At 46.2% G+C, this 19,191-nt stretch overlaps 1 protein-coding gene across 1 annotated transcript in view; it reads right to left on the bottom strand.

Moving 5' to 3' along the window:
- Positions 1-16,170: 16,170 nt before the first annotated feature.
- Positions 16,171-19,191, bottom strand: part of STAC (SH3 and cysteine rich domain) — a 95,666-nt gene continuing 92,645 nt past the window's right edge. The window contains exon 12 of the mRNA XM_038772683.1: positions 16,171-17,631. Within this exon, the coding sequence (XP_038628611.1) occupies positions 17,533-17,631 (99 nt within the window). The 3' untranslated portion in view covers positions 16,171-17,532. The remainder of the gene's footprint in view (positions 17,632-19,191) is intronic.

The raw sequence follows: 19,191 nt of genomic DNA, 5'->3' as shown, positions 1-19,191 counted from the left end.
GGGAGAGGGACTGTGTCCAACTTGATTAGCTTGTGTCTAATCTGGCACTAGGTTTAGTGCCTGACGTGTAGTAAGCACTTAACAGATAGCATAATTATTATTGTTTTTATTGTTATTATTATTATGTCCCTTCCCTGTAGAGACACTTTCTCCTTGCAGACACGCTTGCTTCCCATCATTGTTCCCTTTCATTCATTCATTCTGTCATATTTATTGAGCACTTACTGTGTGCACAGCACTGTACTAAGCACTTGGGAGAGTACAAGGTAACAAGAGGGGCAGACAGGCATTGATATAAATAAGTAAATTACAGACATGTACATAAGTGCTGTGTGAGGGGGTGAATAAAGGAAGCAAGTCAGGGCGACACAGAATGGAGTGGAAGAAGAGGAAATCAATCAATCCATCAGTCGTATTTATTGAGCGCTTACTTTGTGCAGAGCACTGTACTAAGCGCTTGGGAAGTACAATTTGGCAACATATAGAGACAGTCCCTACCCAGCAGTGGGCTCACAGTCTAAAAGGAAAGGAAGTCTTAGTCAGGGAAGGCCTCTTGGAGGAGATGTGCCTTCAATAAGACTTTGAAGCGGGGGATAGCAATTGCCGAGTAAGCAGGAACAACGGTGAGGTGGAGGTCAAGTGTCTCTTCCAAACCCCTGGCACCAATTAGCTCAGGAACATGCAAAGTGAGTAAAAAAAAACAGACTTTTCTGGAGGAAAACATATCTTGTCTCTCTACCTCTGACCCTTTGCCCAGTCCAGCTGAGCTGAGGTACTTCAGAAAGACAGCATGGATCTCCTCTTCCTTGTCTCCTCCTCCTAGGAGAAGCAGTGTTGTCTAATAGATAAAGCACAGGCCTAGGAGTCAGAAGGACATGGGTTCTAATCTCAGCTCTGCCACTTGTCTGTTCTGTGACCTTGGGCAAGTCACTATGCTGCTCTGGGACTCAGTTACTTCATCTGTAAAATGGGGATTAAGACTGTGTCCAACTGGGTGAGCTTGTATCTACCCCAGTGGTTAGCATAGTGCCTGGCACTGAGTTCCAGGCCACACTGCTTCTTGCTTGACCAAATTGTGTCAGCGAAAGGAAGGAGCAGACAAGGTCTTGCCTGCTCCCCCTTCACCGTGTCTATGGAGATGCCACAGTTGAATCAGCAGGTGCTGATGGAATTTTCAAGGTCATGAGTGATATCTGATTCTTCCAGACATTTATTAATTCTTAATGAAACTGAGAGCAGTGCAGGGAGTCTTGTGGGATTTAGCCCCTAGGGTAGACTGACCTTTCGTGCTGTCCACACTTCCGGCAAAGTGGGATGGCTGTCCGTCTGACTCTGGCAATCAATCAATCAATGGCATTTATTGAGCGCTTACTATGTGCTGAGCACTGGACTAAGTGCTTGGGAGAGTAACAATGCAACAAGAATTAGTGGTCACCTTCCCTGACTGACAGACAGGTACTTTCCCCATCTTCAAAGATTTACTGAGGTCACGTCTCCTCCAAGAGGCCTTCCCTGACTAAGCCTTCCTTTCCTTTTCTCCTACTCCCTTCTGCATCACCTTGACTTGTTCTTTTTGTTCATCTCCCCCCCCCCACCAGCCCCACAACACTTATGTACAGATTTGTCATTTATTTATTTATATTAATGTCTGTCTCCCACTCTAGACAGTGTGCTCATTGTGGGTAGGAAACGTGTCAGCTTATTGTTGCATTGTACTCTCCCAAGTGCTTAATACGGTGCTCTGCATACAGTAAGCACTTAATAAATATGATTGAATGACTGACTGACTACCCATATCGAGGTTACAGTCTTAAGATGGTTTCAATTGTTGCCACAAACTTGTGGTTTGGGAAAACTTGGTAGAAGCTCAGTGCCACGACTTCTGCATGTTCACGGTTTACCATTTATTGAAAGAGATCTGGAGAGCTTTGGTGCTCATGGAAATTGACTCTGCCAGTTGCTTGCTCTGTAACCTTAGGCAAGTCACTCCAATTCTCTGGGCCTGTTACCTCATCTATAAAATGGGAATTAAATCCTCCTTCCAATTTAGGCTGTGAGCCCCGTGTGGGACTGTATCCAACCCAATAAACTTGTATCTACCCCAGCACTTAGAATAGTGCTTGACACATAGTAAGCACTTAACAAATAACTTTAAAAAAACTTGTAAGGAAAACTATGGAAGCTCCATTTTGAAAGTCTAAGAGTTCTATTCTGTCCTTAATAGTATCAATGAAGTGGTTGGCTTGTAGCACTGGTTGACTGATTGAAAGGCTGTCAAGTTGTTTGTGAAGAGTCAATAGTAATAGTATTAAGGGCTTTCTGTATGTAGGGCACTATACTAAGCACTGGGAAAATCAATCAATATTGAGTGAGCATTTACTGTGCGCAGAACACTGAACGAAGTACTTGGGGGAGTACAGTAGAACAGAGTTGGTAAAACATTCCCTGCCCACAGAGAGTTTATAGTCTAGAGGTGGAGACAGGCATTAATATATATAAATAAATTATGGACATGTACATAAGTGCTTCAGGACTGAGGGAGAGGCAATTAAGGGTACAAATCCAAGTGCAAGGATGATACAGGAGGGAGTGGGAGAGGGGAAATGAGGATTTAATCATTCATTCATTCATTCATTCAATCAATCGTATTTATTGAGCGCTTACTGTGTGCAGAGCACTGTACTAAGCGCTTGGGAAGTACAAGTTGGCAACATATAGAGACGGTTCCTACCCAACAGTGGGCTCACAGTCTAGAAGGGGGAGACAGACAACAAAACAAAACATATTAACACAATAAAATAAATAGAGTAATAAATATGTACAAACATATATACATATATGCATAATCAGGGAAGGTCTCTTGGCGATGGGATTTTAATAAAATTTTGAAGGTGGGGAGAGTGATGGTCTGTCAGATATGAAGGGGGAGGGAGTTCGGGGAGAGAGTTCCAGGCCAGAGCGGGATGTGGGCGAGAGGTGGGCAGTGAGGTAGATGAGATCAAGATACAGTGAGTAGGTTGGCATTAGTGGAGCAAAGTGAACCTGCAGAGCTCTTTCATAATTCGTTTTCTTATTTCGGGAGACAGACAGGATGAATGATGTTGCAGCCTCTGGGAATTGACTAGCGCTGTGGGAAACAAGCAGCCTTAAAAATAATAATAATAATAATAATGGTATTTGATAAGCACTATGTGTCAAGCACTGTTCTAAGCGCTGGGGTAGTTGCAAGCTAATTAGCTTGGATCTAGTCCCTGTCCCATGTAGGACTCAGAGTCTTAATCCCCATTTTTCAGATAAGGTAACTTAGGCACAGAGAAGTGAAGTGACTTACCCAAGGTCACAGAGTGGCAGAGTCGGAATTAGAACCCAGGTCCTTCTGACTCCCAGGCTCACAGTCTATCCACTAGGTCACGCTGCTGCCTTTCCTTTCCTTTGATCTTGTGCACGAGCCGCAAAGTGCTGCTGGTGGAAATCTGATTATCAGGATGACTTCATCCACTTCAAGTTTTTCCTTGCATGTTGTAACTCTACTCTCTCTTCTGCACAGAAAAATTATTTTTTTACCCTTATTGACACCCCTGCCCATTGCCCTCACCAGTTGTTCCAGAGATTTAACTCCCTCCACAGGCCTCCTGCCTCCTCATTTCCCCCATCCCTTGTCCCCAGTGAGCTGGCTACATACTTTATCAAGAAAATTGACACTATCAGGCATGAGATCCCTAAAATCTTCCCGTCTCTCCTCAGTCCCTTCCTATGACTACCCCCTCTTCCATTCTACTATCTTTCCTGGCAGTATCGCTAGAGGAGATTTCCTGCATCCTCTCAAAATCCACCCCCTCCACCTGCGCATCCCCATTCCTTCACACTTTATAAAAACACTTGCCCCTTCATTTGTTTCCTCCCTTACAGCCATCTTCAACTGTTCACTCTCCAATGGCTTCTTCTCCACTGCTTTCAAACATGCCCATGTCTAACCATCCTAAAAAAAACCCTCCCTTGACCCCATGTCTCCCTTCAGTTACCACCCTTCTCCCTCCTACCATTCCTCTCCAAACTTCTTGAGTGAATAATCTACACCTGATGTCTCAAATTTTCTCCTCCAATTCTCTTCGTGACGCCCTCCAGTCTGGCTTCTGTTCCCTTCATTCCAAAGAAACCACCCTCTCATGTCACCAATGATCTCCTTCTTGCCAAATCCAGTGGTCTCTGCTCCAGGCTCATCTTCCTCGACTTCTCAGCTGCCTTAGGCACTGTTGACCACTCCCTTTTCCTGGAAACATTATCCAACCATGGCTTCACTGACACTTCTCTCCTGGTTCTCCTCTTATCTCTCTGGCTGCTCATTTTCAGTCTTCTTCGTGGGCTCCTCCTCTGCCTCCCACCCCCTGACTGTGGTAGGGTCCCTCAGCATTCAGTTCTGGGTCCCCTTCTATTCTATTCTCCATCCACCCACTCCCTTGGAGAACTCAGTAGCTCCCATGGCTTCAACTACCACTTCTATGTGGCTGATGCCCAAAATCTACATCTTCAGCCCTGATCTCTGTCCCTCTCTGCAGACTTGCATTTCCTCCTGCCATCAAGACATCTCTATCTGGAGGTCCTCCTGTCACCTCAAGCTAAACATGTCTAAAACAGAACTCCTCATCTTCCCACCCAAACCCTGTTCCTCACTGATTTTCCCATCATAAAATGGCACCACCATCCTCCCTGTCTCACGAGCTTGTAACTTTGACGTTATCCTTGACTCCTGTCTGTCAGTCAACCAACATATTTAATCCATCACTAAATCCTGTTGGTCTCACCTTCACAGCATTGCTAAAATCCACCAGTTCCTCTCCATTCAGACCGCTACCACATTAATCCAATCAGCCTATCTCACCTTGATTACTGTATCAGCCTCCTTGCTGATTTCCCAGCCTTCCATTTCTTCCCACTCCAGTTCATACTTCACTCTGCTGTCTGGATCATTTTTCTTCAAAAATACTCAGTATATATCTCCCCACTCCTCAAGAAACTCCACTGGTTTCCCATCCACCTCTGCATCAAAAAACAAATAAAAAAACCTCCTCACCTTTGGCTTTAAAACACTCTATCATTCATTCAATCATATTTATTGAGCACTTACTGTGTGCAGAGCACTGTACTAACCGCTTGGAAATTACAATTCAGCAACAGAGACAATCCCTACCCAACATTGGGCTCACCTTGCTATTCTACTACAACCCAGCCCACACACTTCACTACTTTAATGCTACTCATTCATTCAATCAATCGTATTTATTGAGCGCTTACTGTGTGCAGAGCACTGTACTAAGCACTTGGGAAGTACAAGTTGGCAACATATAGAGACGGTTCCTACCCAACTATGGGCTCACAGTCTAGAAGAGTGCTAACCTTCTCATTGTGCCTCACTAGCTGCCAGTCCCTCACCTACATCCCTTCTCTGGCCTGGAATGCTCTCCCTTCTCAAATCTGACAGAGAATTACTCTCCCCTTCCTTCAAAACTTTACTGAGGGTACATCTTCTCCTAGAGGCCTTCCCTGACTAAGCCTTCCTTTCCTCTTCTCCCATTCCGTCTGTGTTGGCCTGACTTGCTTCCCTTACTCACCCACCCCGCAGCCCCACAGCACTTAGGTACATATCTGTAACTTCTTTATTTATATTAAAGTCTGCTTTCCTGCTCTAGGCTATATTGTGGGCAGGCAATGTGCCTTCTTATTATTGTACTGTATTTTCCCATGTGCATTGTACAGTGCTCTGCACACAGTAAGTGCTCGATAAATACAGTTGAATTGTACTACAACCTGCCTTTGAACTGCCCTTACTAAAATGAGAGATGCCAGTGACATCTGGCACTTGGACCACAATACCCAAGGTCAGGTTGCAAGCTCATTTCCTCTGGCCCAACCATGTATTTACAAGTTGCTGAATGTTGACTGAAGACAGATGGAATTTCATTTGCCTTTCCCATGCTCTCTAGTTCCCTGATAAATGCTTTTAGGGACTCCCCTCTCACCCCATTATTGTTCTGATTGTTATTAGGGAGGAGAAGCTGTGCAGAGAGAGGAGCAAAAGAGGTGACCACCCCCTTAGAGAGTGGAAGGCTGCATTCAGTTTTTTGAAAATGGTATTTGTTAAGTGCTTAACATGTGTCCGGTACTGTACTAAGCACTGGGGTAGATGCGAGGTTAATCAGGTTGGACACAGTCCCTGTCCCACATGGGGCTTACAGTCTTATCCCCCATTCTACAGATGAGATAACTGTGGTACAGCCAAGTGAAGTGATTTGCCCAAGGTGACACAGCAAAGTGGAGGAGTGGGATTAGAACCCAGGTCCTTCTGACTCCTAGGCTCCTGAGCTCTAGCCACTAGGCCACAATGATGTCTTTGAGAAGGGTGCTGTCATGGCTTGACTGATCATACAGAGGTAAGGTAGGGGATTGTAGCCATGGCAGGGGAACCAGGAGCTCCTGGTTTTTCAAGCAAGGTCAAGTGGAGAAGTGTGCTGTCAGTGGGGTCGTGAGAAGCCCATGGTGAGCTGAAACTCTGTGGCACGAGAGATTCTGCTGGAGTGAAGTGAATATTTACAGATACTCCCTTGGACTGGGGCTGCCTTGGCAGAATGGAAATTGGGAGAGGGCCCCTAGCTGAGGGAGGAGTCTCATCTCTCCCCGAAATCCAGAATTGTTTCTATTTTCAGAAGAGATTGTAAGCTCTATGAAGGCAGGGATAATTCTTTATATTCTATTGTACTCTCCCAAGTGCTTAGCACAGTGCTCTACCCAGAGCAAGTACTCAGCAAATACTACTGATTAAAGTGCTAAGGGATGAACCTTTCTTTTCCACAGCCAACTCCAAAATAGAAGCCAAGAAAGAAGGCTACTGTCACGGATTCAGTAATTGTACAGAGAAGCAGCATGGCATAGTGGATAGAGCACAGGCCTTGGAGTCAGAAGGTCATGAGTTCCAATCCCAACTCCGCCACTTGTCTACCGTGTGACCTTGGGCAAGACACTTCACTTCTCTTGGCCTCAGCTACCTCATCTGTAAAATGGGGATTGAGACTGTGAACCTCATGAGGGACAGGGATTGTGTCCAGCCCGATTGATTTGTATCCACCCCAGTGCTTAGTACAGTGCTTGGCACAAAGTAAGCACTCAACAGATACCACAATTATTATTATTATTATTATTATTATTATTATTATTATTATTAGGTGAGGTAGGGGATTGTAGCCACTAGGAGGGAGCTAGGAAGTGGCTTTTTGTCTCCAAAACCTTGTCTCTGACGATTCCTCAGTTGAAGCTTCTAGACTGTGAGCCCTTCTAGACTGTGAGCCCACTGTTGGGTAGGGACTGTCTCTATATGTTGCCAACTTGTACTTCCCAAGCGCTTAGTACAGCGCTCTGCACACAGTAAGCACTCACTAAATACGATTGATTGATTGATTGATTGATTGATTGAAGCTGGCTGGTGATATTGTTTTCAGCGGCCCCAGAGCCCACAGCCTTCCCAGCCCTGGGGTCATTTTGTGAGTTGGTTTACTAGGGGTCGAATTCTTGCTGTGATTTTTCAGAGGCAGATGGCCTGATGAAAGAGTCATGCGCTCAAAACGAAAGAATGTTTTGGGAAACCAGTGAGCAGTTGTTTTCATTACATTCCCAGCAGCTCGATGGGGGAACTAGAACAAAGGAATTTTCCGGGGAAACTGGCTATGATAATGTGGGCCCCCCAGCCCACGTCATCCCCCTGGCCTGGAATGCCCTCCCTCCGCACATCCGCCAAGCTAGCTCTCTTCCTCCCTTCAAAGCCCTACTGAGAGCTCACCTCCTCCAGGAGGCCTTCCCAGACTGAGCCCCCTCCTCCCCCTCCCCATCCCCCCCTTACCTCCTTCCCCTCCCCACAGCACCTGTATATATGTATATATGTTTGTACGTATTTATTACTCTATTTTATTTGTACATATTCTATTTATTTTATTTTGTTAATATGTTTTGTTTTGTTCTCTGGCTCCCCCTTCTAGACTGTGAGCCCACTGTTGGGTAGGGACCGTCTCTATATGTTGCCAACTTGTACTTCCCAAACGCTTAGTACAGTGCTCTGCACACAGTAAGCGCTCAATAAATGCGATTGAATGAATGAATGAATGAATGGTTATGTAGGGAGGAAAGGTGGCTAATTGTACTCTACTAAAGAACCCTCCCCTCCTCAAACCATCTCCAAAAGCCCGCCAGCTAGGACATCCATCTAAGCTCCTGAGGGTGATGTCTCTGGAACTTTACTGAAATGCATAAGCGGTCAGGAAAGCATAATGGCCTCCGAGTGGAAAGTGCATGGGACTGGGAGTAAGGAGACCTGGGTTCTAATCCCAGCTCCACCACTTGCCTGCTGTGTGATGTTGGGCAAATCACTTGGCTTCTCTGTGCCTCAGTTGTGTGGTGGATTCTCCCTCCCACCTAGCCTTTAAGCCCCAAGTGGGACAGGGACTGTACCTGCTCCGATTATCTTTTATCTATCCCAGCTTTTAGTATAGTGCTTGGGACATAGTAAGCACCCCCTGTAGACTGTAAGCTCCTTGTGGGTAGGGATCTTGTCAGCCAACTCTGTGGTACTGTACTTTTCCAAGAGCTTAATACAGTGCTCTACACACAGCAAGGGCTCAATCAATCGAGAAGCAGCGTGGCTCGGTGGAAAGAGCCTGGGCTTTGGAGTCACAGGTCACGGGTTCAAATCCTGACTCCACCAATTGTCAGCTGTGTGACTTTGGGCAAGTCACAACTTCTCTGGGCCTCAGTTCCCTCATCTGTAAAATGGGGATGAAGGCTGTGAGCCCCCTGTGGGACAACCTGATCACCTTGTAACCTCCCCAGAGCTTAGAATAGTGCTTTGCACATAGTAAGCACTTAACAAATGCCATTATTATTATTATTAATCTAACAATCAATCAATGGTAGTTATTGAGCCCTTACTGTGTGCAGAGCAGTGTACTAAGCATTTGGGTGAGTTATAATGCAACAGAGCTGGAAGACACGTTCCCTGCCAAAAATGATACCTTTGCTTGATTGGCTGATTAACAGGTACCAGGATTATTAGGATAGGGGTGGCTCAATAAATACGATTGACTGATTGACATCTTAGTGATCTTTGGAATGATCAAGGTACTCAGGGGTAGAATTGGAAATCACTTCAGACCCGGAGGCCTCCAGACCTTCAAATGTGTCAACTCACGGGCTATTACTGAGCCCCAAACCTATTAATAAAATCTTAAATTAAAAATAAGAAGCAGAGGCAGCAGAGAGAAGTCGCTTATAGCCCGTGGCTTGGAGAAATGTTCCCTCTCTCTCTGGAGACGTTTTCTCCTCGTATCTCCTGCTTCTGGTTTTCTTTTCTTAATGGTAGTTGCTAAGTGCTTACTCTATGCCAGGCACTGTACTAAGTAGTGGAGTATGTGCCAGCTAACCGGGTTGGACAAAGTCAATATCCTACATGAGTCTCATGTAATTAATCCCCATTTTGCAGATGAGAGGACTGAGACCCAGAGAAGTGAGGTCCCAGCAGACTGATTGGGGAGCTGGAATTAGAATCCAGGTCCTCTGACTCCCAGGACGGTGCTCTAGCCACTGAACCACAGTGCTTCTCATCTGCTTGGGGCTGGGGTAGGCCTCTGGAGGAGAAATATGTACCAATAAAATAAATAGAGTAATAAATACAAACAAACATATATACATATATACAGGGGCTTTGGGGAGGGGAAGGAGGTAAGGCAGGGGGGATGGGGACAGATGAGGTATATTTGGACAGTGTTAAAAGCCATTGGAAAACGTCTAGTACATATTTACTCTTCTTTTTATTTTGTTAATGATGTGCATCTAGCTTTAATTCTATTTGTTCTGACGATTTTGACACCTGTCTACATGTTTTGTTTTGTTGTCTGTCTCCCCCTTCTAGACCGTGAGCCCGTTGATGGGTAGGGACCGTCTCTATGTGTTGCCGACTTGTACTTCCCAAGAGCTTAGTGCAGTGCTCTGCACACAGTAAGCTCTCAATAAATACGATTGAATGAATGAATGAATGTGAGCCCGTTGATGGGTAGGGACCGTCTCTATACGTTGCCGACTTGTACTTCCCAAGCGCTTAGTGCAGTGCTCTGCACACAATAAGCGCTCAATAAATGCGATTGAATGAATGAATGAATTTAATTTACTTGTACATATTTATTCTATTTATTTTATTTTGTTAATATGTTTTGTTTTGTTGTCTGTCTCCCCCTTCTAGACTGTGACCCTGTTGATGGGTAGGGACCGTCTCTATATGTTGCCGACTTGTACTTCCCAAGCGCTTAGTACAGTGCTCTGCACACAGTAAGCCCTCAATAAATACGATTGAATGAATGAATGAATGAGACAGGGGTTAATAATAATAATAATAATAATTTTGGTATTTGTTAAGCGCTTACTATGTGCAAAGCACTGTTCTAAGTGCTGGGGAGGATACAAGGTGATCAGGTTGTCCCACGGGGGGCTCACAATCTAAATCCCCATTTTACAGATGAGGGCACTGAGGCACAAAGAAGTGAAGTGACTTGCCCAAAGTCACACAGCTGACAAGAGGCGGAGCAGGGAGCTAACCTTCTCATTGTGCCTCGGTCTCTCCTGTCTCGTCACCGACCCCTGGCTCACACCTTGCCTCTGGCCTAGAGTGCCCTCCCTCCTCAAATCCGACAGACAATTACTCTGCCCCGCTTCAAAGACTTATCAAAGGCACGTCTCCTCCAAGAGGCCTTCCTTGACTAAGCACTCCCTTTCCTCTTCTCTCACTCCCTTCTGCATCACCCTGACTTGCTCCTTTTGTTCTCCCCTCCTCCGAGCCCCACAGCATTAAAGTACACATCTGTAATGTATTTATTTTTACAAACTCTAAGCTCATTTTGGGCAGGGAATGCGTCCATTTATTGTTATATTGTGATTGCACTCTCCCAAGCGCTTAGTACAGTGCTTTGCACACAGTCAGCACTCAATAAATACGATTGAATGGATGAATGAAAGTGGCAGAGCTGGGATTAGAACCCAGGACCTTCTGAACCCAGGAGGCTTTCCCAGACTGAGCCCCTTCCTTCCTCTCCCCCTCGTCCCCCTCTCCATCCCCCCATCTTACCTCCTTCCCTTCCCCACAGCACCTGTATATATGTATACATGGTTGTACATATTTATTACTCTATTTATTTATTTATTTATTTTACTTGTACATTTCTATCCTATTTATTTTATTTTGTTGGTATATTTGGTTCTGTTCTCTGTCTCCCCCTTTTAGACTGTGAGCCCACTGTTGGGTAGGGACTGTCTCTATGTGTTGCCAATTTGTACTTCCCAAGCGCTTAGTACAGTGCTCTGCACATAGTAAGCGCTCAATAAATACGATTGATTGATTGATTGATTGATTGATTGATTACCAGGCCAGGCTCTAGCCACTAGGCCCCACTTCTTCCCTTCTGCTTCCCACGCTGCTTCATTTCTGTCTCCTCCCACTAACAGGGAGAGTAATGCAGAAACAGACATTGGGATTTTATCAGTCGACAACCAAGATTGATTTTTCAAATAACTGAAATATAATAGAAACAAGAGACAAAAAAAATCACAAAAAAACCGAACACCCATTGATTGATTGGTCTCGGTCAGCCTCGTTGGAGATACGGGAAGCTCCTCTCTGCTTCAACAGGGTCTCAAGGCCTGCCTCTGGTGGTCCTCTGCAAACAGACAGGGTCGGGCACTCTCCCAAGCGTTTAGCACAGTGCTCTGCACACAGTAAGCACTCAAGAAGTGCTATTGATTGAAGAAAAATTCAGTCCACCTCTCTTTGTCATTCATTCCCTCAGTCGTGTTTACTGAGCACTTACTGCGTGCAGAGCACTGTACTAAGCACTTGGAAAGTATAATTCGTCAACAAATAGAGACAATCCCTACCCAACAATGGACTCCAGTGCTCTTCTTTCTCTTTTTTTAATGGTATCTCTTAAGCATGGTGGCCTAGAAAATAGAGCAAGGGCCCGGGAGGCAGAAGGACCTGGGTTCTAATCCCAGCTCTGCCATTTGTTTGCTGTGTAACCTTGGGTTTAGCTTCCTTATGCCTCAATTGCCTCATCTGTTAAATGGGGATTAAGACTGTGCTCTCCATGTGAGACAGGGACTGAGTTCATCCTGTTTATCTTGCATCTACCCCAGTGCTTAGAGCAGTGCTTGACACACAGTGAACACTTAACAAATACCACCATCATCAACTCCCAAACTCTTGGAACAATGATCTTCCGTATAACAATCAATTAATCACTGGTATTTATTGAGTGTTTAACATGTGCAGAGCACTGTACTAAACACTTGAGCACTGGGCTAAGCGATTGAATTACAGACGCTAACGATTTATGTGGTTGACATTGATGTCGATGAAGCATTTTAGTTCTAAACAGTTACTGTTACTGTCTGATGGCTCACAGAGGAAGGCATAATAATAATTCTCGTGGCATTTAAGTGCTTACTATGTGCCAAGCACTCTGCTAAGTGCTGGGGCAAATACAAGCTAATCAGGTCGGACTCAGTCCCTGCCCCACATGGGGCTCTCGGTCACTGGGGAGGACAGGACAATGGTAGACTGTGAGCCTGTTGTTGGGGAGGGATTGTCTCTATTTGTTACTGAATTGTACTTTCCAAACGCTTAGTACAGTGTTTCTGCACACAGTTAAGTGCTCAATAAATATGATTGAGTGAATGAATGAATGTTGTGAGCCCAGATTTACTTTTCATTTATCTGTGGCTCATCGCAACTCGTTTACTATTCTTTTTTTAAGTTTGTCAGCCAGCCAGTCAATCATATTTACGTGCACTTACTGTGTGCAGAGCACTGTGCTAAGTGCTTGGGAGAGTACACTACGACAATAAATAGACACATTCGCTACCCACTACTAGCTTACACTCTAGAGGGGGAGAGCTTACATTGTAGAGGAGGAGTTTCCACCTCAGTTTCTCTTCATCATCCAAACGCTCCCCTTTTTCCCTCGCTTGGTACTTATGGAAGAAAATGACTGATATTTTAATTGCATTCAATTTGAACATGTTGGTTGGGCCCTCCAAAAATGCTGGAGGCAACTCGGGTCTGTTTTCTTACTGGGTGATTAATAACAGTTCTCTCCAACAAAATGTTACCTAAATGAAGGGACATCTGGTGTGTGTATGTATCGCTCTCCATCCAGAGTTGAGGTAAGGAACCGTAATTTCCCCTGTAAGAGTCCCTCTAATGGTGATGTAATAATAATTGTGGTATTTGTTAAACTCCTATAACAGTTAAGCACTGTACTAAGTGCTGGGGTAGATGAGAAGCAGCATGGTTTAGCGGAAAGAGCCTGGGCTTGGGAGTCAGAGGATGTGGGATCTAATCCTGGCTCTGCCACTTGCCTGCTGTGTGACCTTGGGCAAGCCACTTAACTTCTCTGTGCCTCAGTTACCTCATCTGTAAGATGGGGATTAAGACTGTGAGCCCCATGTGGGACAACCTGATTACCTTGTAGCTATCCCAGTGCTTAGAACAGTGCTTGACACGTAGTAAGCGCTTAACAAATACCATAGTTATTATTCAAGATAATTAGCTCAGTCACATTCCCTGTCCCACATAGGGGTCCCAGTGTAAGGGGGTGTCTAAGTAGGATTTCCAGGTAGGCTAGGGACCATGTCCCAATAAGTTTTTAGCACATTACTGTTATTATTATTACATCTTTCACACTGGTAGGAATCATCTTTTCTGCAAAAGCATTCAGTCCATGTTTCATTCATTCAATCGTATTTATTTATTTTTATTTTTTTAATGGCAATTATTGAGCGCTTACTGAGTGAAGAGCCCTGTACTAAGTACTGTACTAAGTGCTTAGCACTGTTTTCCCACTCCTCAAGAACCTCCACTGGTTCCCCATCCCACTTCTGCATCAAACAGAAACTCCTCACCATCGGCTTGAAAGCACTCAATCCCCTTGCCTCCTCCTATCTCACTTCACTACTCTCCTGCTACAACCCAGGCTGTACACTTCGCTCCTCTAATTAATGCCAACCTACACACTGTGCCTTGATTGCACCTGTTTCTCTGACGACCTCTCACCCTCATCCTGCCTCTGTCTTGGAATGCTCTCCATCTTCATATCCAACAGACAATTACTCCCCCCCAACCCCGGCCCCATTTCTAAGTCTTATTGAAGACACATCTCCTCCAAGTGGCCTTCCCTGACTACAGACTCATTTCCTTTTCTCCCACTCTCTTCAGCGTTGCCCTGATTTGCTCCCTTTAGTCGCGCCACCCCTCTCCAGCCCCACAGCATTTATCTACATATCTGTTATTTATTGATTTCTACTAATGTATGTCTCCCCTGCCAGACTATAAACTTGTTGTAGGCCTGTGAATGTATTTGTTATATTGTTCTATTGTCCTCTCCCAAGCACTTAGTATAGTGCTCTGCACACAGTAAGCCCTCAGTTAATTCAACGGATTCATTGATTGTCTTGTATCTACCCCATCACTTAGAACAGTGCTTGGCACATAGTAAGCGCTTAACAGATACCATCATTATCTCAGTAATCTCGTGCCACTCCCCACATTCTCCGTTGGGAAGCTGGCATCCAACCCTCCCTTCCTTCCTCTGCCTCATGTGTGCCCTCTTGCCCCATCGCTCCTTCCTGCCTGGCCTCTCTCAGCTTCAGACACTAAAACGTCCGGCCTGACCTCCAGTTTCCACTCTGACCTCCAGTTTCCCAGGTGGGAGTGAGAGGGAGGGCCTGTCTACAGGCCACTAGAAGAAGCATGGCATAATAATAATAATAATGATGATGGTATTTGTTAAGCGCTTACTATGGCAGAGTGGATAGAGCCCAGAACTGAAAGTCAGAAGATTGTGGGATCTAATCCCTGCTCTGCCACTTGCCTGTTTTGTGGCCTTGGGTGAGTCACTTCACTTATCTGGGCCTCAGTTGCTTCATCTGTAAAATGGGGATTGAGTTGGTGAGCCCCATGTGAGACTGGTACTGTGCCCAACCCGATTTGCTTGTATACACTCCAGCGCTTAGTAAAGTGCCTGGCACATAGTAAGCGCTTAACAAACACCAGGATTATTAGCATGATTATTACACACCAGGGCTAACAGAGAAGACAGAACTGAACTGGGCTGACAGGACGGGATCCTTAGTGGAACGGTAGCTCCGTCCCTTCCCACTCACGGAGCAGCAGTCTTCATTCATTCATTCAATCGCATTTATTGAGCGCTTACTGTGTGCAAAACACTTAATAATGCTGGTGGCTATTTGTTAAATGTTTATTATGTCAAACACAGGGGGAGATAGGAGATGATCAGGCCAGATGCAATCTGTGTCCCACATTGGGTGTTTCTGATTAAGGGGGAGGGTGTGGAATCTCCATTTTGTTAGATGAGAAAACTGAATCCCAGAGAAGTGAAGTGACTTGCCCAAGGTCACAGAACAGGCAAGTGGCAGAGCTGGGATGAAGACCCAGGTCTTCAGACTCCCAGGTTCATGCTCTTTCCACTGTTCTGGGAAAGAGTTAGGGAGCGGGAGGCGGCGGAGGAGCCCCCGGGTTCTGGGAACAGATGTCCTTTTGCCATTTAACACTCATCTCTTGAGAGAGGGCAGGAGGGCAGAGGGAGACTCAATGGATGAGAGACCTTCCCCAGGGATCAAGTTCCAAAGGTTCTACCATCTACTTCCTCCCAGGCAACGTGGCTGCTCAATTCAGAGGACTATCTGAGGAGATTTACAGAGCGCATAATTCTGGGAGCTCCGTTTTTCAGGGAATTAGGGACAGATTTTCCTGGGCCCAAGAGAGCCTGCCCGTTCTCTGCTTTATCTCTTTGGTTGTCCCTCACTCCCCCTCCCCACCCGCCCCCAACCCAGAGAGAGAAACCACAAACTCCCAGACACACTGAGGAGCATCCCCTTGCTGCTCAGAAGACTGGATAGCCAACAGCTCTCTCCCCACCTCCCGTTCGTATGAGACAGAGCAGAAAGGGATCAAATACACAACTAGGCTCTGCTTCTGAAGGAAAATGTCTGCCAACTCTATTGTATGTACTCGCCCAAGCACTTAGTACAGTGCTCTGCACATAGTAAGCACTCTAAATTACCACTGATGATGAAAAGCAAAGCTGATAGAAGTGGGACAGAATCTACTCAGGTCTTTCCCCAATCGCTTCAGTTCCTTTATTGCTTTGTATCAAAATAAATCTAACTGAAGTCGGTTCTAGGCTGTGGAGAGTGGCTCTTGACTCCGTTATCCTCTGACTAGATATTGCAAGTTGGAATACAGGGATGAGACTTGAGAGAAGATGGCATCATAGTATGCTGCATTCATGTAAACAATAGCATAAGAGCAGGGTCACACCCATTTCCTTAGGTGAGACCGGGCGGATGACAGGATTTTTCCTTGGTCGTCTGAGAGGTGTGAGGGAACCTCTCTGCTTTCCCACGTTGGTGGATACTGAAGAAAACGTCCGGATTCCTCCATTTTGGTTGCTTTGGAGCATGGTTTATAACTCGGCCTTTAATTTCCTTCTTCTATTTCCCAGTTTGGGAGACGTAGTCCGACCAAAGACAGCTATTTGTTTGCCTTGGAAATGGGGGCCATGGTTATGGGAAACTGAGTTGGTGGGCTTAAGCTAGACATAGTGAGGGGGTGGTCAAGCCCACCTCAAGCAACGGCTCCATCCCCTTGCCCCTCAGAACTCTGGGGAGCCAACGCTCTGAGACCCACGCGACTGAAACCCGAGGCAAAACCCATCTATACGGAGTGGAGAGGCACGTCCACCTGAACCGACTCCCTTCCCAATCTCGCCCTCGCCTTCGCTTCCTCTGAACCAGGCAGAGTGGAAAGTTGGGTCTCTTCAGGCAGGCGGCTTTTCTAAATTAGTCTGCTACCGCGCCCTGTGAGCCAAACTCAGGGAGCGAGAAAGGCCTGCGGAAATGAGAAAAGCGGGCAGTCCTGGAGCCCAAGCTCCAGCGACCCCTGACCCTGCCAATATACCCTTCTCCAGCCTCGAGACCAGGCTTAGCAGCAGTGAGAAACTCTGAGCCCAGTCTACTGACATTGTGGGTGGAAGTGGAAGGCCGGAGTTACGTGACCCTACCAGCCTCTGACAGGGGCTGGAGAGGATGCCAGGCCTTGGCATACGCTGCATCCGGCTGATCTTGCTGCCCTCATGGGCTTGAGCAGTCTCCTTCAGAGTAACCGGGAGGTTTAAGTCTCCACACTGGCTCCGCTAGTCCAGGAGCTGTTCCCACGTAGATGGTTTTTCTCGCTCATGGATCGCCCGGTGAAGACAAAGGCACCAACCTCGTGGCTTCGGGTACTCATCAGTCAAATTGGGGTGGGGGGTGGAGGCAGGCGTCGCTGTCCCCCCCCCCCAGGGTCCGTGAGGGTGGGCACGGTGCAAACAGGGCTGTTGAACGTTGCTGGCAAACCTTGCTTTCCATGGAGCTCCGAAGGGTTGGAAATCAGATGTTTTCCAAGACATCCAAAGGGACCAAGCCTCTCTTCTTTCCACTAGAAACTCTGATGAAGCCGTCGCTCTCCTCTTCGGATGTCACGCAGATCTGCATTCAGAGGGGCAGAGGAGTATTCAGAATGGTTCTGAGAAGCAGCGTGGACTAATAATGATGGCATTTATTAAGCACTTACTATGTGCAAAGCACTGTTCTAAGCGCTGGGGAGGATACAAGGTAATCAGGTTGTCCCACATGGGGCTCACAGTCTTAATCCCCATTTTACAGATGAGGTAACTTGGCCACAGAGAAGTGAAGTGATTTGCCCAAAGTCACACAGCTGACATTTGGCAGAGTTGGGATTTGAACCCATGACCTCTGACTCCAAAGCCCGTGCTCTTTCCACTGGGCCACGCTGCTTCCCTGACTAGTGGACTAGTGGCTAGAGCATAGACCTAGAGCATATTCCTGCTCTCCCACTTGCCTGCCATGTGACCTTGGGCAAGTCACTTCACTTCTCTGGGCCTCATTTGCCTCATCTGTCTTATGGGGAATAAGACTGTTAGCCCCACTGGGGACAGGGACAGTGTCCAATCTAATAAGCTTCTATCTACCATAGCATTTAGTACAGGGCTGGGCACATAGTAAGTGCTTCACAAATAGTATAAAAAAAAATGGGCATGCTCTGCCAAGATGTCCCCAGCAAAATGGGTGCTGCCTGTTTGGAGGGTGACTTTTTATGGTATTTGTTAAGCACTTTCAATGTGCCAGGCACTGTACTAAGCCCTGGGGTAGATAAAAGTTTATCAGGTTGGACACAGTCCCTGTCCCACATGGGGCTCACAGTCTTAGTCCCCATTTTGCAGATTAGGTAACTGAAGCGCGGAGAAGTGAAGTGACTTGCCTAAGGTCAGCAACAGACAAGTGGCGGGGCAGGGATTAGAACTCAGGTCCTTCTGACTCCCTGGACTGGGCTCTAGCCACTAGGCTAGAGGCCCCTGAAGAGAAAGGACAGGGAGAGAAGTCCCAAAATAGACCAGCTGTTTGACTGTGGACTCTGAAATCTCTGAGGCTTGGGCCAAAGTGACCATCTCTTTCGCAGAGGGGGAAGGGTCAAACTTGAGTCCCTCAGGGGGGTAGGTAGTCTTAAGTTCTCTGTGCCTCAGTTTCTTCATCTGTATAATGGGGATTCAATACCCTTTCTCCCTTCTCACTTGACCGTGAGCCCACAGAGACTACATCTGACCTGATTAACTTGCATCTCTCCCAGCACTTAGAACAGTGCCTGACATATAATAGGTACTTAATGAATGCCATTATTATTTTCATCTACAAGGTGACTGGAAAGGGGTTTGAGCTCCGGGGATTCAGAGAAAAGTGGGGAGTGTGTGGGATAATAATAATAATGATAATGATGGTACTTGTTAAGTGCTTACTATGTGCCAAGCACTGTTCTAAGCTCTGGAGTAAATAAAAGATAGGTTGTCCCACGTGGGGCTCACAGTCTTAATCCCCGTTTTACAGATGAGGTAACTGAGGCACAGAGAAGTTAAGTGACTTACCCAAAGTCACCCAGCTGACAAGTGGCAGAGCCAGGATTAGAACCCATGACCTCTGACTCTCAAGCCCGTGCTCTTTCCACTAAGAGAGTCAGATGCCCTTTGAGGAACA

This window comes from Tachyglossus aculeatus, chromosome 2 (assembly GCF_015852505.1).
Source record: "Tachyglossus aculeatus isolate mTacAcu1 chromosome 2, mTacAcu1.pri, whole genome shotgun sequence".
Lineage (NCBI taxonomy): Eukaryota > Metazoa > Chordata > Mammalia > Monotremata > Tachyglossidae > Tachyglossus > Tachyglossus aculeatus.
The sequence above is the reverse complement of the archived record's forward strand: the minus strand, read 5'-3'. Positions and strand labels throughout refer to the sequence as shown.